The sequence below is a fragment of the Macrobrachium rosenbergii genome, chromosome 58 (genome assembly GCF_040412425.1).
Source record: "Macrobrachium rosenbergii isolate ZJJX-2024 chromosome 58, ASM4041242v1, whole genome shotgun sequence".
Lineage (NCBI taxonomy): Eukaryota > Metazoa > Arthropoda > Malacostraca > Decapoda > Palaemonidae > Macrobrachium > Macrobrachium rosenbergii.
In genome coordinates this window covers 21,201,777-21,224,597 of record NC_089798.1, presented here as the reverse complement: position 1 = coordinate 21,224,597, position 22,821 = coordinate 21,201,777, and the positions used below count along the sequence as shown (strand labels likewise).

At 39.8% G+C, this 22,821-nt stretch overlaps 1 protein-coding gene across 5 annotated transcripts in view; it reads left to right on the top strand.

Annotated features, from left to right (window-relative positions):
- Window positions 1-22,821, top strand: part of LOC136837308 (signal-induced proliferation-associated 1-like protein 1) — a 338,251-nt gene that overhangs the window by 265,371 nt on the left and 50,059 nt on the right. For 4 of the 5 annotated variants that reach the window (XM_067102054.1, XM_067102052.1, XM_067102051.1 and 1 more), the window contains 2 exons: window positions 8,860-9,189; window positions 9,447-9,575. In XM_067102054.1, coding sequence (XP_066958155.1) covers window positions 8,860-9,189; window positions 9,447-9,575 — 459 coding nt within the window. The remainder of the gene's footprint in view (window positions 1-8,859; window positions 9,190-9,446; window positions 9,576-22,821) is intronic. The other variant, XM_067102053.1, reaches the window with a different exon arrangement.

Sequence of the window (22,821 nt, the reverse complement as noted above, 5' to 3'; positions counted from 1 at the left end):
TGCAAAATGATGGTAAATGATTGAATATTACTAGAATGTAAGAATTTTAGCTTACAATTGCGTTTTTTGACCATTTCGGTCGAGTTAAAGTTGACCGAAGGTTGAAATTTTGGCAGTTATCGTGATTTATGTGAAAATATTTCAAAACTGATGAAAGCTACAACCATGAGCTATTTTCTGTTGTATTCTACATGAAATTGCGCACATTTTCATATATAAAAGTTTATGTAACGACTAATGTAAACGATGCAAACATTACGACAACATGTGAAAAGAATTTCTGAGATGTTTGGCGAGTTACAGCAGCGCATGAGCGAAAGGAAAAAGTTTTTTTTTTTTTTCAGAAATTCACCATAAATCGAAATATTGTGCTAGAGACTTCCAGTTTGTTGCAAAATGAAGGTACATGATTGAATATTACTAGAATGTAAGAGTTTTAGCTTATAATTGCGTTTTTATCATTTCGGTCGAGTTAAAGTTGACCGAAGGTTGAAATTTTGGTAGTTATCGTGATTTATATGAAAATATTTCAAAACTGATAAAAGCTACAACCATGAGTTATTTTCTGTTGTATTCTACATGAAATTGCGCACATTTCCATATATGAAACTTTATGTAACGACTAATATAAAACGGTGCAAACATTACGACAACGTGACGAAAGAATTTCTGGCGCGGACGTAAGGAAAAAGTTTTTCTCAAAAATTCACCATAAATCAAAATATTGTGCTAGAGACTTCCAATTGGTTGCAAAATGAAGGTAAATGATTGAATATTACTAGAATGTAAGAGTTTTAGCTTACAATTGCTTTTTTTTACCATTTCGGTCGAAGTCAAAGTTGACCGAAGGTTGAAATTTTGGCAGTTATCGTGGTTTATATGAAAATATTTCCAAACTGATAAAGCTACAACCATGGGTTGTATTTTGCTGTATTTTACATGAAATTGTGCACATTTTCATATATAAAACTTTATGTAACGGCTAATATAGAACAGTGCAAAAATTACGACAGAATGACGAAAGAATTTTGAAATTTTCGGCCAAGTTACAGCAAGAGGCGTAAGAAAAAGTTTTTTCAAAAATTCACCATAAATCAAAATATTGTGCTAGAGACTTCCAATTTGTTGCAAAATGAAGGTGCATGATTGAATATTACTAGAATGTAAGAGTTTTAGCTTACAATTGGGTTTCGACCATTTCGGTTAGTCAAAGTTGACCGAAGGTTGAAATTTTTTGTAGTCAGCGTGCAGATGCGTCCACTTGACACCCAACAGACAATTTTGGTCGACGTATGATACGTCCAGTAGGCGTTTAAGGGTTAAGGGGGCAGGTCTCAGGAAGGATCCTGCTTGAAGGACAGCTGCAGTAGAGCAAGGGCCACGCATCTCCCTATCATTCCAGGTACCAATCATCAGGACAGGACAGCATAGGAAGAACCAGGTACTCCACAGCCTCCCCCTGATAGGTGTTACCAGACACCCACCCAGCAGAATGGGATAGAGACCAGCATTCCCTGAGACCTGCTACCACAGGAGGAGCAGCAGTCCTGGAAGAAGTGGGAGAATCCTCCCTCTTGAAAGTTGTGGATGAGGAGAGGGTTTTTTCAGACTTCATCCTTTGGGTCTGTAGGAAGATGGACCAAGTGGAACCTGATGACATGACACCTGAGGAATACCCCTGCTTCTCGTACTTGGAGCACATGGCCAATAGTCTACCAGAGGCCAAGTAAGTAAGTATACCTTAGTTTTACCAGACCACTGAGCTGATTAACAGCTCTCCTAGGGCTGGCCCAAAGGATTAGACTTATTTTACGTGGCTAAGAACCATTTGGTTACTTAGCAACAGGACCTACAGCTTATTGTGGAATCCGAACCACATTATAGCGAGAAATGAATTTCTATCACCAGAAATAAATTCCTCTAACTCTTCATCAGCCGGCCGCGGGAATTGAACAAACAAACAGTACAGCTTTCTTGGTCCCTGCTGGTGACAAGTATTATGAAAGAGATGGACAGCTTAATAGGAGGAGAGGAGGGTTCCTTAGCCTTCTCCAGGTCTCAGAAATTGCTTCCTCTGCCGTTTCCCCACCAGGCCAAATATTACGTACCAGAGGAGGCCGGTGCCCTTCCTGGGATTATAAGCTTGTCAGTCTGATGGCTTTCAGGCAATGTCCCACTGTGTAGCCTCCAACAGGTTGGCACAAAGTCCACTAGTAGGGAAATAATGAACCAGGAGGTGATGTTAGGAAGGTAGTTGAGGGCCATTTGTCCAAATAGGTGCCAGGGTGTATGGATAAGAGAAATGAAGGGCGTACCACCTGCAAATTGGCATGCCATGAAAGAATACATGGCCCCTTCAGGTAAGGCCTTATCCTACCTGACCAAGTATGTGGCCCACACTTGGGCTAAAGTCATCCGGAAGGGGGTGGGGGGGATGCGCTCTTGTCAGTGGCTCAGAAACAGATCTCGGTTGATAGTTGGCCGAGTCTGAGAAATAGCCCCCTCATGGATGTGTCTGCCTGCCTCCCGCCAGAGGTATTGAGCTAAGTTGTGACAGGGAAGAGAGAAACAGCTAAGGACTCCCTCTCCTCAGTGTCGCTCAGGTTGGTCCCAGGAGGGTGGTCCACTGGGCCTGCGGGCCAGAGTAGACTCCTGCTCTCGGTGAGACTGTTGTTTCCTCCCCAATTTTGGCAACAGGGCCACGCAGCCCCTTGAAGGAAAGCACTGGAAGAAGGCAGCTAGGCCTTTTCTGCCCCATACCCTGTTCGACCCAGAAGACAGAGCAGGATGGGGAAGAGAGGAGGTTCTAGATGAGACCTGGAGACTCTCAATCCCAGACCCGCCAAAGTTGGGTGACTGTCTGGGGAACAAATGGGTGGTGTGGCAGCAGTGCGGAGTGGAGGAGTGGACAGTCCAAACCCTCATGAAGGGATATGTTCTCCCCTTCAAGCAAAAACCGCCTTTGACACCAGAACTTATCGAGTTCCCCTCTCACCGGACCAACTTGCCCAAGGGGAGCGCCCGACAGCAAGAGATCGGAGGCATGCTATAGAAGGCGGTGGTAGAAGCAGTAGAGGACAACACACTGGGCTTGTGCAGCTGCCTCTTACTGGTGGAGAAAGCATCAGGTGGATGGAGACCCATCATAGATCTGTCGACCCTGAACAGCTTCGTGCAACTGACACCAATCAAAGTGGAGACAGTGCAGTCAGGTTTGGCGTCGATCAGAGAATGAGGCTTCATGGTCTCTTTAGACCAAGATGCAAAAGTCCACATCCCGATATACCCCTCCTTTAGGAAGTTCCTGCGGTGCCTCCCAGAAAATCACATACCAATTCAGGGCCCTCTGCTTTGGCCTTGCGACAGCCCCCCAGGTTTCCACCTTAGTGTGCAAATTGGTGTCAGAATGGTGGAGAAAGCCTCAAAGGCCACAGACGAGATTCTGGATCTTTGCTAGACTTGAGAATCCTGATGAACCCCACAAAGTCAGACCTAGTACCAAAACAGAGGTTCACATACCTGTATCCTTCCTGTCTAACCACCACCAACCAGTGAAAAGTAGCAAGTCCTGCTGGGTCACCTGGTGTCTTTGGGGAACTTGGTACCCAGGGGTATGACTTGTATTTGTTCTCTGCAATGGAAAATGAATGAGATGGGGGAAAGACACTCACAGGCCAGGATGAAGGATATGAGAGTGACAAGAAAAGTATTGGAGGATCTACAGTGGTGGAGGGACCCAGAAAACCACTTGTAAGGGGTACAGCTAAGTCATCTACCCCCAGGAGATGCTGGTATATACTCAAGACACATTCCAATGGTGTTGAGGCACCCACCTGAACAACGTGCATTTTAGGGGCACGGGACGAGGAGCAGCATCATCAATATCTTGGAGATGCAAGCAGTCTGGCTGGCACTCCAACACTTCCAAGATCTCTTCCAAGGAAAGTCCACGGTTGTCATGAGCGACAAAATCTCGGTGGTTACATGTGCAAACAAATGAGGCACAATTTCCCACGACTTGAACAGCTTAGCAGTGGAAATGTACAAGTGGTGAGAGACAAGGGGACTGCTGCTGGCAGCCAGGTATCCCCAGGAAGAATGTTGTGGTGAACCAGCTAAGCAGAGCAGATCGAATAGTGGGGACAGGATGGTCGTTGGAAAAGGATGTAGCGGACAGGTTGCTCATGTTGTGGGAGTTCCCCACATTGGACCTGTTCACCACGTTCACCACAGCGAGGAACAAGAAGTTAATCCGTATTGTTCTCCAGTTCCTGATCAAAGAGCCATTGTGAAGGATGCCCTCCAGCCCCCATGGGACAACCCAGACACGTATGTCTTCCCCCCCCATTCAGCCAATGAGGGGAAGGTCATCAACAGGTTGTTCATATCCAAGGTCTAAGAATGACACTTTTAGCTCCAAAATAGCCCCAAGTGGAATGGTATAAAGAGCTCCTCCACCTGCTAGTGGACATACCAAGGCAACTTTCCCCACTCCCACCCTTCTGAAGCTTGAACACAACAGGTGGTGTCAGCAGGTAGTGGCTTCCCTCCATCTTCACAGGTGGAGGCCATCCAGCAACTCCTTAGAAAGAAAGGCTTTTCAGAAGTTGAAGAGGTCATCTCCAATCTCCTCAGGCCCTCTTCCCGCAGTCTGTACCAAGGAGAATGGAAGGTATGCCTTCGTTGTTGCGGTGGGAGGGATCTCCATCCTCTTTAAACATCTTTGAGGGATGTGGTGGAGTTCCTTCTCTTCCAGCATCAAGAGGAGCCTCTTTCCATGTCACCTTCCTTGCAGAGTTCTTGGCGAAGGCCCAGAACTCCAGCACACAAGACCCTAGGTTCAGTAGTTTTTACATCCCTTAATTGAAGGACTTCGTAAGGGCCAAAAAGGACAAGATGTTGCTATCCCCAGTGAGAAATCTGAAAGCCTACTTCAAACATACAGCCCCCCACAGACTGACCTGTCGGAGACTTCTTAAGTACAGTACAGGAGAAGAGAGAAATTTCAAGGAATACCATCTCCTGGGTGAGAGAGGTGGTCATGAGGGCACATCAGTTGGACAGTAGCGAAGATCCTTGTCCAACCATAGTCAGGGGTCATGACACCAGAGGGATAGGACCATCTGTGGCATTTGAGAAAAGCCACTCTGTTGGCGAGGTCCTCCAGGCAGGGGTCTGGATAAGGCAGACAACATTCACCTCTTTCTACCTCAAGGATATAGCACACAAGTCCTTAGATACCTTCACCTTGGGCCTATTAGTGGCAACACAGCAGGTCATATGACAACGTAGAGCCCCACGGGAGCTCCATCTAGAGGGGTAAGGTGTCATCGGAAACATCATGAGGCTCGTGGTGAGTATGGTACACACAGCATACGTCCTTTGAGTGCACTTGGAGTACCTGGTAGGAACACTCCCACATGGTTACCTGAGAGAGATATCATCCTCCTGCCTTCAGGTGAGGCTCCATACATATGAAAGTGCAGTTTCTTATACGAGTCGGAACAAATACCAAATTAAAAAGTAATTTGTATTTTTCCTGACATACAAACCTACACTTTCATATAGTAGGTAAATTTACCCTCTCATTAAATATTTTCCTCCTTCTAGGAGGAAGAGCATAGCTGCATATGGGCTAACTCTTACAGTGGACGAGGGTAGGTCGATCCAGGTCACAAGTGACCAGAATTACTCCATATATATTAAATTGTAGCTTTGTATGTTAGGAAAAATACAAATTACTTTTTAATTTGGTATTTTTCAATGGTTATTTTCATAATTAGAACTTAAATAAATTTTTATCCATCCTTCATGCAATGGAGAAGAAAGTGTTAAAAAAGTATGCCACTAAATTTAAGCTGTAAGTTGTAGCTGTGGCTGAAGAAATAAATATTTAATTAGCAGGCTGCAAAAGATTCTGGAGAATGCAAAAACAACATCTGGAACTGGCAAAATCTTACTTCTGCTTCATTTAATTTAATACATTTGTTTAAACTCAGTCTTGATAAATTATGAAAGAAACATATCTTGGAATTAAGCTCCTTCCAGCAATTGATGACAGTGATGATATCAGTTAAACACACTCAGCCATTGGTTTTAAGAATGTAAACAGAACCAGAATGCAAATGGTACATGATCACTATGTTCATATTTTATACAATAATAATAATATGACAGTATTACATGCATTATGATTGGATACAGTAAGTAAAACAACAGTTTTAATAATACAGTATCATTATTCTCAATACAAGTATTATCTGACTTTTGTGAATGGATAGCTGTTGATGCAATAACCTAACCAGAGTCAGTCTCTCTCTCTCTCTCTCTCTCTCTCTCTCTCTCTCTCTCTCTCTCTCTCTCTCTCTCTCTCTCTCTCTCTCTCTCTCTCTCTCTCTTATGATGATGCTCCATCCTCCACTAAAAAGTTTTGGTTTTTAGAATTTCAGATGAAGGATTGTAAACCTGTGCTGAGATAAACAGTTGAATTAAGAAACAGCTGATTGCCAACATTATTTACCATAACTGTTGATCGCTAATTAAGAGTTGTGTTAAAGTTCTCAACTTTTTAAAACTTGCTGGTTCTCAATGGTGACTTCCATGAGTAAAAGTGAAATACATTTTTATTCATCCTCCATGCAATGGAGGTCTTAAGAAAAATACCATTACAATAAAACTGCAGGTTTCAGCCTTGGCTGAATAAAATAAATAATGAGCAGGCTGCAAAATGTTTTGGAATAGGCAAAAGCAATGTCCGAAACTGGTGAAATTACACATTTACTTCTTTCAAAATTTTTAAGTTTTAAACCCAACTTTATTCATTTACAAGAAAAGTATCTCTGAATTGTGCTTCATTTAGCAAGTAATGGCAATGGCAATGGAGATGTTGATAGTACTCAGTCAGCTGAGATTTTGAGGATGTAAACAACAACAAAGGCAAAAGGTGTATGATCGTAATGTTTATATTCTGTAATACGATAACAATATGATAATATATTCAGTGTACTGTAACTGGATATAGTAAGCAAAACAATTTTTATTTAATAATCATTATTATAAGTATAGTTGTACTGTGTGACCTTTTGCAAATGGGTACATTTCTCGAAAAATAAATATTTCGGGTTTTAGAGAGTCTGTTTTTAGAATTGTGGTTGAGTTCATAAACCCATATTTGTGCTTCTGTACAAATCCCAGAAACTACGACGTAGCTTTTAAAAGATTATCTATTATATTCCCTGGAGGGTTACTACAAGCATATGGTTCTCTTGAGTTGTCCCATGGTTAAATGTCTCACTTCTTATGTTTATGTTCATTGTTTTGTTAACAGATTGCAGCCCTTTTGCAGATTTGTTTTACTATATATTGCTGTCTCTGTCATTTTTACTTTCAGCATCAAATCATTCTCAATGGAAATGAAAGTTTTTCTGAAAGACAGGACTTCAGTAAAGAGTCATCAAAAGATAGCAGTTTCACTTACATTAAAGATGTCAGATTAGTATTTTTCTCAGTTGGAAGTGTGATAGTTGACTTGGTGATAGTTTATCTCTTTAATAAATTGTGATTATCCACTTAGTACCAGCACTTGCCACACCCTTACTCAAATTACTTTATTTGCCCTCCTGTTTAGGTGAATGATTATCAGTGGTTTTGCTCTGTTTTTTGGTGTTGTTTTTCATTATTTGGTCTAATTAGCAGCTGGTTGTTCAGGAAATTGTGGTTATGTGAACATACAATCATCTTTGGTAGCTTTTGTTTTTTGTTCCATAACCAGAATTTCAATATTTTCAGTCTTGCTTTCATGTAAATGACAGTATATGTGTATTTTTTCGTCTTTGTGTTGTGTATGTTGTTAATGCTACACAGGTACACCTTCACTAATCCTTCACCATGAGGACTGAGGAGTTTTGGATTAGTGAAAATTCAAACTTGCAGAGGATTGCCTCTAAACAATAGCTAGCCACCTCTTCATCCTTAAAAATATATGTGCATGGAAAGTTTGCAAGCACTCTCTGGATTTTGTGAAACTTTGGAATTTTTCTCTTTGCTTAACTCATGAATGTTAGCGAATCATAAATTTTTTTTAGATAGTGAACACCCTATCAGTATTAAAAAAGAATTTGGGATAGTATTATGCTAAATGGAATAACAAACCATGATTTTGTGCTGAAATCAGTATGCACTAAATTGAGGATTTACTGTAGTACAGGAAATATGATGAGAGGACCAAAGATTGGTAGAAAGGTCTTGGAAATCATGGAAAGAGAGCATAGATGCAAACCAAACTGGATAAGAATTCAGGCAGTAAGCACACAAGATAGAAGAGAGGGGCGAGAGCTCATTTTACTTCTAATTCCACAAAGAAAAAATCTAAATTAGAAATATTGTCGATGATTGTAATCTTTGTCAGTCATCAGTTACTGTACCATGCTTCAGAGTTTTCATCTGACATCCAAATCCTACCATTTTCCACATCATCATAAGTAAAGCTACAGTTTTTACTTAAATTTTATCATGTACAGTATATAATTCTGAAAGTAATTTCACTGTAGTTTAGTACATAGTATTTACGATTCCATTACTGTATAGCATGGATTTTTTCAGATACATTAATATATTTATAAACTTTGTAAGGATTACAGATTCCCTGAAGTATAGTAAAGTTTGAAAGTGTATGTTTTGTTAATGTACAATCTGTTGGATTATTTCTGCACTTAGTCATAATAATAAAACTAATTTATCCTGAAAATGGCGTATACTTTACTAAAGCATTTATAAGGTTGTCTTTTGTGCCATTCTTTTCATAGTCGATGATATTCTGTTACTATTGAATCCAATTTTAAAAACATGTTTAATCTGCAGAGCACTAAACGACGTGGTGACCTCTTCCAATCTTCTTTTCATAATCGAGGGAACTCCAGCCATCCATCCCACTTAAGTCCTAATCCTTCAGGAACACATCCTGGCTACTGTACTCATGGTCCTAGTTCATTTACACCAACACCCTTAATTACATCATCTCCATCTCCTACGTCTCAGTGTCAAGCCTCTGTTGGGGTTTATGTTCCTCCTCATATGTGGTCTCACCCTAAGCTCGATAGTACTACTGATGCTTTGGGCGACAATGCCAACTATGCAGTGCCTCCCCCTAATCCTCGACCCCTGCATGTAAACCCAGAGGATGGATCTCATGTAAGCAGATATTCCTTTAGATTCTGTTAATATGGCAAACCTTTCATTTTAGCTAAATGACAGAGCACTCCTGCATTTTACCTTGAAAATCTTATTGGTAAAATTTAATATAGGTGGATTACAAATTGTAAATGAACATTTCTTATTGTAATTTTTATGTTACTGCACTCCCATACATAAAGTTTTACATTATAGTATCGTCAATACTTCAATTTTTTTAGCAACATAATTATTATAGCAGCTTTTTAAATTAACAGTTTGCTGGCTCTGGTGATTATGACAATGCTCCTCTAAGGATTGATAACCAGAGAATGAAGCAGATAACTGATGTACCAGTATTAACTACAACTATTGCTCCAGCTGCTGGACCCATTTCCCAAGGACAGGTATGAATGAATCATTTTAATGTTAAAATTTTGGTCTTCAGAGTTCGTGCATTAGGATTTTGATCCCAGATACTCTTGCATGTAAGTTAAATTTCTGAAAATATATTTTGGAGATAACTTTGTCCTTTTTGTTGTTATTGCATTCTTATGAATGAACTTATTATTTTGCAAAAGCCAAAAAAGTAGGAAAATGACATGCAACACTGCCCTGCTGGTGGATTCTTCCACTTTATTTTATTTTTTGCATTTGGATTTCCTTTGCATTGTTTGATGAGAGTTTTTAACCAATTTTTGTTAGGCTTATTTTAATTTGCTTGTACCATCTTTTGATTTTTGGCTCTGCATTATGTGCCATTTCTTTTATTGTATAAAATGTACATAAATCACTACAGATTACAACACATTACTCTACATCAGCATTTTCTTTAGAATGTAACATTCCTTTAAGTTGAGGTTATTGCTGCATGGGTTTCCCCTTATGTATGCGTGGATGTGGACACTGTGGCTGTACATTAATAGATGTTTGGTTGAAGGATATTTTGTTAAGTTGTAATTTTTAACTTATAACTAAACTTCTGTAGTGAAGCAAGTCACAGACAAAATTGCATACCACTAGATATACTTTCTGTGGCAGACTGATTCATTCAAGTATTCGTAGTTAAGTTTTTTCTTTGAAGGATCGTAATTTTACATTGAGCTTACTTCGTCTGAAGCATGTTGCAAACTTCACTTTGGATGCTATAGAAAATGTCTCACAAAGATAAATTGTACTGTACAGGAATACAGAACTCACCATTGACAATTATGTTATTTAACCCTTAAACGCCGACTGGACGTATTGTACGCCGACTAAAATTGTCTGTTGGTTGCCGAGTGGACGTACGGTACGTCGACTACAACAAGTTTTTTTAAATATTCACGGAAAAATAGTTATAGGCCTAGTTTGCGAAAGATTTTAAATCACGCACCTTGAGAGATGCTGGGAGTTCACGGATCACACTGTTGTTTTGTTTACAAGTGTTACCCAGCCGCGCATGCGCGAATTTCTTTCTTCTCACACTACAGAGCATCAGCGATGCATCTCAGAAATTCTTTCGTCACTTTGTCATAATTTTTGTACCGTTTTATATTAGCCGTTACATAAAGTTTTATATATGAAAATGTGTGCAATTTCATGTAGAATACAACAAAAAGCAACCCATGGTTGTAGCTTTTATAAGTTTTGAAATATTTTCATATAAATCATGATAAGTGCCAAAATTTCAACCTTCGTCAACTTTGACTTGACCGAAATGGTCGAAAAACGCAATTGTAAGCTAAAACTCTTACATTCTAGTAATATTCAATCATTTACCTTCATTTTACAACAAATTGGAAGTCTCTAGCACAATATTTCAATTTATGGTGAATTTTTGAAAAAGTTTTTTCCTTACGTCCGCTCGCTAACTCGGCCGAAAATCTCAGAAATTCTTCTGTCACTTTGTCGTAATTTTTGCACCGTTTTATATTAGCTGTTACATAATGCTTTATATATGAAAATGTGCACAATTTCATGTAAAATACAACAAAAAACAACCCATGGTTGTAGCTTTTATCAGTTTTGAAATATTTTCATATAAATCATGATGTGCCAAAATTTCAACCTTCGGTCAACTTTGACTCGACCGAAATGGTCGAAAAACTCAATTGTAAGCTAAAACTCTTACCTTCTCGTAATATTCAATCATTTAAATTCATTTTGCAATAAATTGGAAGTCTCTGGCACAATATTTCAATTTATGGTGAATTGTTTTTTTAAACTTTTTCCTTACGTCCGCTCGCGGTAACTCGGCCAAAAATCTCAGAAATTCTTTCGTCACCCTGTCGTAATGTTTGCACCATTTTATATTAGCCGTTACATAAAGTTTTACATATGAAAATGTGCACAATTTCATGTAGAATACAAAAAAAAATAACTCATGGTTGTAGCTTTTATCAGTTTTGAAATATTTTCATATAAATCACGATGTGCTTAAAATTTCAATCTTCGGTCAACTTTGACTCGACCGAAATGGTCGAAAAATGCAATTGTAAGCTAAAACTCTTACATTCTAGTAACATTCAATCATTTACCTTCATTTTGCAATAAACAGGAAGTCTCTAGCACAATATTTCGATTAATGATGAATTTTTGAAAAAAACTTTTTCGTTACATCCATGCTTGGTAACTCGGCTGAAAATCTCAGAATTTCTTTAGTCACCTTGTCGTAATTTTCGCACCATTTTATATTAGGCCTTACATAAAGTGTTATACATGAAAATGTGTGCAATATCATGTAGAATACAACAAAAAATAACTCATGGCTGTAGCTTTTATCAGTTTTGAAAGATTTTCATATAAATCACAATAAATAGAACAAATTCGACCTTTGGTCAACTTTAACTCAACAGAAATGGTCAAAAACTGCAATTGTAAGCTAAAACACTTACAGTCTAGTAATATTCAATCAGTTACCTTCATTTTGCAACAAACAGGAAGTCTCTAGCACAATATTTCGATTTATGGTGAATTTTAGAAAAAACTTGTTTTTTTCAGTCACAGATGTCTTACGAATTCATGCATCATTTTGTGATAATATTTTCTCTGTGTTGCTTGGATCGTTTTACAATTTGTTATATACCAAAATCATCGCAATTTAGTGTACAATACAACGAAAAAAATAAAATAACTCATTATCTTTAACCATTTTGCTCACAGCGCGATTTGTATACAATTATATATGAAATTTTTTTTTGTGTTGTCATATATTCCAATATTTATATATGATAATGATTTTTTTTTTCATTTCTGATGGTTGCATACTAAACTTCAGGCAGTGAGAAAAAACGGAGCCAAAAATGAACTCTTAATCTTAAAAACTAAGCGTGCTGTGATTTTAAAAAAACTTTTTTCCACTTCGGCGCTAACTCTCGATCGCCGCCTGCATACGACAGACACTTTTGTAAATAGAGGCTCGGCGTTTAAGGGTTATAACAAGTTAATACATGATGGTGTGGAAATGTGATGAGAATGGATGGAGAACAATTGGTAAGAAAACTAGAAGATATGGAAGTAACAGGGCAGACTCCTGTAAATTGTGGAGAAAGTGGATAGATGAAGACCCAGATCTAGTAGGAATTGAGGCAGAAAGATAGCATAGGACAGAGAAGAAAGTAGAGAACTTGTTTCACATCTATGCCCTTACAGGGAGAAGCTCATGCAAGGCCAAGGGATTCGTAGAAAAAAAGATAAAGATGGAGACCTAGACCTACTATGAGTTCAGGTAGAAAGAGCTGAGGATGAGAAGATGAAGACCCCCTCATGCCACTTTAGGCTCCATAAAAAGAATAGCTTATCATAAGAACATTTCAGTGGTGATATATTTGATGAAAATGGTTTCTTGGATGATGGTTTATTTCACTGAAATGAGTTCTTGTTTATGTATCAATTGTGATCTGTTTAGTAGTACTTCAAACTGAAATTTACCAAGATCAAACATATAACAAGAAAATACCTATGCAGTGGATATACAAATGACTAACAAGTATTTGCTGTACTAGAACAGGGCTGGGAATGATATTCAGCAAGAAGTGACTGGCAAAAAAGTATGTCACTTTTCACCAGGTTATTAACTTTGCAGGTCAGACAAAGAGATAGTATGCAAATTGGTTGTTTTACCTTGCTAGTAAGGTCGATTGCCAGTAAAATATAACCTATTTTGATCCTGTCTAAGCTAGAGTGGGATTTGTTTCTAATCACTGTATGCACAGAGTTTGTCCATGCTCTTTTGCAACTCTTCATATTTTATTCATAATATATTACTTTTATACATTATTTTACAGTTAATTAATTTTATTCTGTGATACCTATCCCCACAATGAATTGTGTAAGCATCAGTTCTTTCATTAAATCTTGTAGTTCTGCTAAGTTCACAGAGGAGTTTGTCAGAATACATTCCTGTTTCTCTGACATAGGAATGGCGGGAATACTCACATTTCATTATGTGTTCCCAAACATTTTGTTTTCATCTTTCATCTGTGGCCTTGTTAAGTTCCTCATTGGATGGGTCAGTATCGTACTCGGCTAGCACTCTACTAGCCCTGCGTTCGATTTTCCGGCCAGCCAATGAAGAATTAGTGGAATTTATTTCTGGTGACAGAAATTCATTTCTCGGTATAATGTGGTTCGGATCCCACAATAAGCTGTAGGTCCTGTTGCTAGGTAACCAGTTGGTTCTTAGCCACGTAAAATAAGTCTAATCCTTCGGGCCAGCCCTAGGAGAGCTGTTAATCAGCTCAGTGGTCTGTTTAAACTAAGGTATACTTAATTTTTTTTTTCTACCATACCTGACTCTAGATGTCATTGTTTTAAAAAACTTATTTTTTTTCTAAGCATCCATCTTGTGAAAATGCAACTTGATCATGATTTTCTTTTCTGCATTTCATACAATTCTTCATTTTGTATGTAAAGTATTTTTCTATTTTTATAAACCCATATTGGGTTCATCATGTTCTTTAAAATAAAAATATCGGGACTGGAATGACTGGCAGAAATTGAGGCAGACAAAGGAGGAAAGAGCCAACTAAAACCAAAGTGGTAACCTTAATACTAATTTATTTATAAAGCTTAAACGTTTATACAGTTGTACAAATGAGTTAGGCTCACCAATATTTACACAAATGAGTCAGTAGTGAAATTTACGCTAAAAAACCAAATGATCAAAACAGATTCGGTACAAGTCAACAAGTGACAAGAATTAACAAACATCAATAATTGACCTAAATTCATAAACATGACCGCAGCAGCGTAAGAGTCGGTAAATTCATAATAATGAAGCAGCAACAGAAATAAACTGGTCAGTACAACAAATAATTAAACTCAGTAATCAACATAAATATACACCCATTTGATAGCTGTGATTGCAGAGTAGAAAATGGTAATAATGAGGAAAAACAGGGAGTAGGAACTTTAGGTGATCATGATTTCATGACAAACGTTTAATGTATGAACTTGGAAAAGATATGTTGAAAGCGATATCCCTTAAGGCTAGCAAATCACTTGGGTATGTGATAATTGGCTAAAAATCCACTGAGAAATACTTATGTTGAAACTTCATTGTCTGACCAAAGCAGGAGGTTACGGTATATATGCTTGGCTCTAGTCACACCCACTTGAAAGATTTTCGAAGGAAAATAGTCCCAGTGCAAATGCCCAACTCTCACTATCCACTAGCCTGGAAGATATGGAGGGAATCATTCCTCCGTGCAACTGTTTCAGAGATTTTTGTGTTGCACTGCCTCTCAGAATCATTGCTGTTTTTCCCATTATTAATATGTACCATTCAATAAATTGCTTTTGTGTACATTTGATCAGTAATTTGCTTCACTTGATTTGCTCTGGTAAGTATTAAGTATTTATCTCTTCAGGTAAAGTCCTCTTGCCTTTTTGTTGGTGTCATGTTTGCTGTTTGTTGTTTGTATTGCTGCGAGTATAGTGGCTCCTCTGTTTACTTAAGAGGTATGTTTCTGGACCCGTTATGTGGGTAGAAAATTTGCAAAAAGTAAAAAAAACTTGATAACCCAGCAAAACCCCCTGAAAAGTCCTTTAAACACCGCTTAGAGCAGTATAAAAATATACAAGACAATATGATAGAGTAACTTTCTTAATAATTTATAAATGCGTGATAAATAAATGAATAAAAAGCCAATTTAGTTAGTTAGTTATAAATGATTTAATGCTCACCAAGTATATATAAGATAAACGTAGGCAGCTGAGTACTGAATGTTGGGCAGTGCAGTGTCACATCAAGTTATGGACAGCTTGGGGGTCTAGCCTCCTGATAAGTAACAGAGATTTCCTTATATCCTACACAGTACCCTTGAGCCATCTTGCATAGCTTATAGTATATGTGTTATGATCGTAACAAGGTTATACATCATTAATCCTGATTATGCTTTATCCCAGAAAGAGCAAACTAAACCACTGTAAGGGAACATAATGTGTGGGAATTACCTCCTACTTCCCACAAAGTCTCCAAGTGTAACAACATTAGTTAAAAAGTCTGTTAGTAACACCCCCAGTGTCTTTCTGTCACAGTTTCTTTTTAAATGACCACTTCCTACTATGGCTATGTTACACGCATGTCTGTGCAGGTGCGTGACCACCCCAATTTATCCATGGTTCCATTGAAACATTCTGCCAAAGAAAGGAACCATCTCCATTAAAAATCAAAGTTCACCCAGTTTACAAACACATGAGATAAATGTTGAATAATGACAAAGGAATAATCACTAAAATAACCAGGTATGTAAAGGTTAGTGGTTTTTCTAAGTTTCTACTCACTCTCCAGTGAATGAGAATTCCAATCCCAGCGTGTCATAAATATGTCCTTCCAATCTGGTTTTTCACATAGGAGTGAGCTGTATATCACAAGCCCCTTCGCACTTGAACGACTTCGTAACGCACGAATGGATTCACGTGTCTGTTTAACACACCCAGAAATCCGATTAGAACCGGACCTCAGGCTTCTAGAACAATCTATGCTGATGCTAGCCTCTGCTTCATGTATCACAGTATCCGGGCACTCTCTGAACAATGTTCAAATCACAGGTGGTCAATGCTGAATTACATAGAATGCACCTAGCAATGCTGTGACAGGCACCATCTCATCAAACACCCAAGTTCTTCCACCTGTGAAACTGTTGAACCTTGCAAGAATTCATGTTGCAAATACCTCTGAACCCATTTGATATATGTACAGCAATTCTATTTAAAATACTGTAATAAGTCACTTATCATAAATGGTATCTTGTAATTATCATTCAATTTGAAATATTAATTTACTAGTTCAAGTTCAGAGGTGTATCTGCGATATGAGTTTCTCCTAAAGTGAATTTCCTCTAAAAATACAGATTATGTAGTGCTGTAAACATACCATAAACTTAGCAGACTGCACTAGTTCTATCTACCTATGCATACATGGACCATAAACATTTTTGTTTTAACATAAGTAACCCCAAATTCTTTATTGTACACAATAATCGACAAATGGGAAAGAAAGATGAGCAAATGTACGGTGAGTAGTTTAGCTTAGCACAATACATACATTATATAAACAGACTAAAAATTGTGTTGTTCTGACATGGTATACAAACCGTCGGTCCTTTACATTAGAAATTACTTTCAGCGTGGGCTGGAAACGGCCATTAAACTTTCAAAAAAGGTGGTTAGGCAGTTAACCCTTAAACGCCGAGCCTCTATTTACAAAAGTGTCTGCCATATGCCGACGGGGTTTGAGAGTTAGCACCAAAGCAGAAAGAAATTTTTTTCAAAAAATAACAGCACGTTTACTTTTTAAGATTAAGAGTTCATTTTTGGCTCCTTTTTTCTCATTGCCTGAAGTTTAGTATGCAATCATCAGAAATGAAAAAAAATATCATTATCATAAATAAATATTGGAATATATGACAGCACAAAAAAAAAATTTCATATATAATTGTATACAAATCACACTGAGCAAAACAGTTAAAGCTAATGAGTTAATTTTTTTCGTTGTATTGTACACTAAATTGCTATGATTTTGGTATATAACAAATTGTAAAACAATCAAAGCAACACAGAGAAAATATTATCACAAAATGATGCATGAATTCGTAATGCATGGACGTAAAAAAAAGTTTTTTTTTTTTTTTCAAAAATTCACCATAAATCGAAATATTGTGCTAGAGACTTCCCTTTTGTTGCAAAATGAAGGTAAATTATTGAATATTACTAGAATGTAAGAGTTTTAGCTTACAATTGCATTTTTCAACCATTTCAGTCGAGTCAAAGTTGATCGAAGGTTGAAATTTCGGCACTTATCGTGATTTATATGAAAATATTTCAAAACTGATAAAAGCTACAACCATGAGTTTTTTTTTTGTATTCTACATGAAATTGCACACATTTTCTTATATAAAACTTTATGTAACGGCTAAAATAAAACGACAAAGTGACTAAAGAAATTCTGAGATTTTCAGCAGAGTTAGCACGCACGGATGTAAGGAAAAAGTTTTAAAAAAAATTCATCATAAATTGAAATATTGCGCTAGAGACTTCTCATTTGTTGCAAAATGAAGGTAAATAATTGAATATTACTAGAGTGTAAGAGTTTTAGCTTACAATTGCATTTTTCGACCATTTCGGTCGAGTCAAAGTTGACCAAAGGTTGAAATTTTGGCACTTATTGTGATTCATATGAAAATGTCAAAATTGATAAAAGCTACAACCATGCGTTATTTTGTGTTGTATTATACATGAAATTGCACACATTTTCATATATAAAACTTTATGTAACGGCTAATATAAAACTGTGCAAAAATTACAACAAAGTAACTAAAGAATTTGTGAGATTGTAAGAGCCTGACGCCGTCTCTTCCAAACACGTGTGTGTTTGTGTTCGTCGTCCATCGGAGTGGCGAGACGTTTGGTGTCTTCGCAAACAGAAACATACACACAGTTTGATACAGAAGATTCGTTGGAACATTATGAGTACATGATTAGAATGCTTGCATGGCAATGCAAGTAGTGGTGATTGTACATACATCAAGACAACAATGGTTAGGGAGAAACAGACGAAAATATTGTATGGCTGAAATCGCGTTCCTTTAGAGAAAGAAAATGAGACGCTCTAGTTGTCTTGTTCACTCCCATGGACGACGAACACACACGTGTTTGGAAGAGACGGCGTTAGGCTCTTACAAGATTTTCAGCAGAGTTAGCGTGGACGTAAGGAAAAAGTTTTTTTCAAAAATTCACCATAAATCGAAATATTGTGCTAGAGACTTCTCGTTTGTTGCAAAATGAAGGTAAATGATTGAATATTACTAGATTGTAAGAGTTTTAGCTTACAATTGCATTTTTCTACCATTTCGGTCAAGTCAAAGTTGACCAAAGGTTGAAATTTTGGCACTTGACGTGATTTATGTGAAAATATGTCAAAATTGATAAAAGCTACAACCATGAGTTATTTTTTGTTGTATTCTACATGAAATTGCGCACATTTTCATATATAAAACTTTATGTAAAGGCTAATAGAAAATGGTGCAAAAATTATGACAAAGTGACTAAAGAATTTCTGAGATTTTCAGCAGAGTTAGTTGATGCCTTTTGGGGTAAGAAAGAAATTCGCGCATGCGCAGCTGTGTCACACTTGTAAACAAAACAACAGCATAATCCGTGAACTCCCAGCATCCCCCAAGGCGCGTGATTTAAAATTTTTCGCGAACGAGGCCTATAAGTATTTTTCCGCTAATATTTAAAAAAACTTTTTGTAATCTAAGTATTTTACGTCCGCTTGGCACCCGACAGACAATTTTTGTTGACGTAAAATATGTCCAATCGGCGTTAAAGGGTTAACTACCGTCCGGGAGGCGGGAGTACCGCCTGCCCAGATGTAAGCACTCCAATTTGCTTTCAGCCGTTGTAGACTGCGGGCATTGTTTCACGCTTTCTGCCCAACTGTTGAGCTTTTCCCAGTGGGAACCTTCCTTTTGGTTTTCTCAGTATGAATGTTGATAAACCCTAGAAGCCTCCTACCCACAGCGTGTGTGTCCTGGGGTAGGAGGCAAGAAATGTCATACCTTGCGCCCTCTGCCCCACTTGCAGGGGATGTGTGTGTTCGCGCGCTTCGCCTTGTAGCGAGGTTGTTCCTGGTCTCCCGAGCAGTGGAGGAAGTTTGAAGGGAGGAGACGCTACTGTAGGAAATCCGCCGAGGAATTGTCCAAGGGTAACGCCCCCGATGACTCCTGTGGTGGCTGATCCGTCGGGGTTGTTTCTCCCTCCCAGCAAGCTTCCCCTTCTTGCTGCCTCTCCCTCGGGCGAGGACTCCCCCTCCCCTTCCTCATTCGTTTCATCAGATGTGGAAGGCCGCGGGGAGTGATTGCTCAGGACTTTCATGGTGGGTAAACTAGATGCCTCTTGTGCGTCCTCACAATTCAGTGAGCAGCTTCCCAAACTCCCAGAAGCTCTCCTGAAAACGGAGTTCGAGGCAAGGACGAGACTGAGCCGGTCTCTAAATTCCTTGTGTCTGTCTGTCTCAAACGGAAAACTCCCGAAGCTGGTGGTTCCCAGGCTAAGTCGGGGAAACACTTCAGGAGAAGGAGGCCTCATCCCCAGACAGTGGTTCAAGCTGTCCCAGTCTCGGCGGTAGGCCAACCCTCCACCTCCAAGGCTCAACCCCACTGTACGTGCTGGTTCAACCAGCCCAACCTCTTGCTGCACCGTCGACGTCTCTTCTCCGCGCACAACTCCTCCTCCTATGAGGGGTCTTTCACGGCCTTAATAGAAGTGCAAGGGGAGGCAGGGGTCGCGCCCCATACAGAGGTAGGCCTGGTTCCGCCTCTCGAGGACGATCAGGCCGTGGTAGAGGAAGCAAGCCCTCTTCCTCCCACTGAAACCAATCAGGTAGGTGGTCGCCTCTACTGGTTCAGGACCAGTGGACCTTCAGCCCTTGGGCACACAGCATTGTGTCCAAGGTCTGGGTTGGAGCTGGATCAAGGATCCCCCTCCTTTGACCAGGTTTTACCAACCCCCCTCCAAAACTCTACAGGACTTTGTAACAGAGCTTCTCAACAAGAGAGCAATAAAGAAAGTAAGGCACTTCAAATTTCAAGGCAGGTTGTTCACAGGCCCAAAGAAAGATTCCGGCCAACAAAGAGTGATTCTAGATCTATCACGTCTAAATCGCTATATAAGATGCGACAAGTTTCGCATGCTTACGGTAGCTCAGGTGCGGACTCTACTTCGCGTGGAGCCGTCACCACCTCTATCGATCTTTCAGACGCTTACTATCACGTCCCGGTTGCTCGGAACTTCTCTCCCTTCCTGGATTTCAAACTCGGGAAACAAGCCTACTCCTTCAGAGTCATGCCTTTCGGACTCAATGTAGCCCCAGAATTTTTACGAAACTGGCGGAAACAGTCGTCCAGCAACCACGGTCCCGGGAATCTCCTGGCGGCTTACCTGGACGATTTGATAATCTGGGCCCGGCATTCTTGGAGTGCCGGAAGGCTACGCCATAGTGATCAAGTTTCTGGAGTCGTTGGGTTTTCAGCTGAACAGGAGAAGTCCCGCCTGACTCCGGAATCCCGGTTTCAGTGGCTAGGCCTCCAATGGGACCTGACTTCCGTACAGGTTGTCCCCTCCCGCCACCCAAGCGGAAGGAGATTGCCGCCGCTACCAGGAAATTTCTGAGGACAAAACAGCATCCCGCCGGTCTCAAGAGAGGATTCTCGGCTCCCTTCAGTTTGCCTCAGTGACGGACCTGCATTTGAAAGCGAAACTAAAAGATATAAACAGAGTATGGCGGAGACGAGCCAATGTCAGGCTCAGAGACAGGATCTCTTCAATCCCGCGAATCCTGAAAAGAAGACTCCGGCCATGGTCCACAGTCGGTGGCCTGTTGAAGTCGGTTCCACTTCAATTTCCCCCTCCGGCGTTGGTAATCCACACGGACGCTTCATTAAGCGGTTGGGGAGGGTACTCACCAAAACAAAAAGTTCAAGGAACGTGGTCCACAATGTTCCAACAGTTTCATATAAACACCTTGGAAGCTATGGCAGTGTTTCTAACGCTCAAGAAACTTCGCCCCGCCAGCTGGATTCACATCAGGCTTGTGCTGGACAGCGCCGTGGTGGTTCATTGCATCAACAGGGGCGGCTCTAAATCAGGTCGCGTAAACCAGGTGATGGTAGCTATCTTCTCCTTGGCGAACAAGCACGGCTGGCATCTGTCAGCCACCCACCTAGCGGGGTACGGGCGTGGTGGCGGACTCCTGTCCAGGACTACTCCGTTGGAGACGGAGTGGTCTCTGGACGGGGACTCCTTCAAGTGGATTCGCCGCCGGGGTCCGGGCCTCCAAGTGGACCTGTTCGCCACGGAAAGCAATCACAAGCTTCCCTGTTACGTGGCTCCCAAACTGGACCCCCAGGCTTTCGCCACAGATGCGATGTCCATAGATTGGAATTGTTGGGAGAGGATATATCTGTTTCCTCCGATAAACATGTTGTTAAAAGTCCTACACAAACTCAGGTCATTCAACGGCCAATTAGCTCTAGTAGCCCCTATTGGCCGAAGAGCAACTGGTTCCTCTATTACAGGAACTCAAGTTGCGGTGTCATCAGATACCCAAACCCAGACTGACCCAAGTTGTACAAACAAAGACTGTGTCAGCTTCCTTAAGAATTCAGAATGCACTGGTTTTATGGACTTTATAAAGTTTGCTGCAAAGAAGGGAGCAAACATTGACCCCGTCAACACTGTTTTTAGAATCAGACAAGAGAGATTCTACTCTCAGACAATACGATTCGGCAGTCAAAAAATTGGCGTCCTTTCTAAAGGCATCTGGAGCTCAAACTATGACAACCAACTTAGCAGTTACTTTCTTTAGGTCATTGTTTGAAAAAGGCCTTGCCCCGGCCACTATTACTGCAGCTAAATCAGCCTTAAAGAAGGTATTTTTGTACGGTTTTAATATTGACCTTACAGATTCATACTTCTCCTCCATCCCCAGAGCATGTGCCCGTTTGAGACCAGTAACTCACCCTCCTTCCGTTACCTGGTTCCTCAACGATGTTTTGAAATTAGCCACTGACGTTGATAATTCTCTATGTTCATACTTGGATCTGTTAAGGAAAACCTTGTTTCTGATTAGCTTAGCTTCAGGTGCCAGAATTTCAGAGCTGTCGGCCCTCACTAGAGGTGATGATCATGTTAATTTCCTTCCATCCGGAGAAGTCCTCCTTTCCCCTGATTATACGTTCTTAGCTAAGAATGAAGACCCTCAGGACAGGTGGTCCCCCTGGAAGGTGGTGCCTCTTCCTCAGGACCAGTCATTATGTCCAGTATTTACCTTAAAGTCTTACTTACAAAGAACTCCACAGTTTAAGTCGGGTCCTCTTTTCATCAGGGAAAAAGGTGGTACTCTTTCTTTGAATGCTATAAGACAACAAATTCTGTATTTTATTAAGCAAGCTAACCCGGATTCAGTTCCAAAGGTTCATGATATCCGAGCAGTAGCTACCTCCACCAATTTCTTTTATAATATGGATTTTGCCGAACTTACCAAATATACAGGATGGAAATCACCTCTAGTGTTTAAACGCCACTATTTAAAATCACTCGAAGCTCTAAAATTTTCTACAGTGGCTGTGGGAAGTGTCATCTCCCACCTTAATTATCCTTATTCCC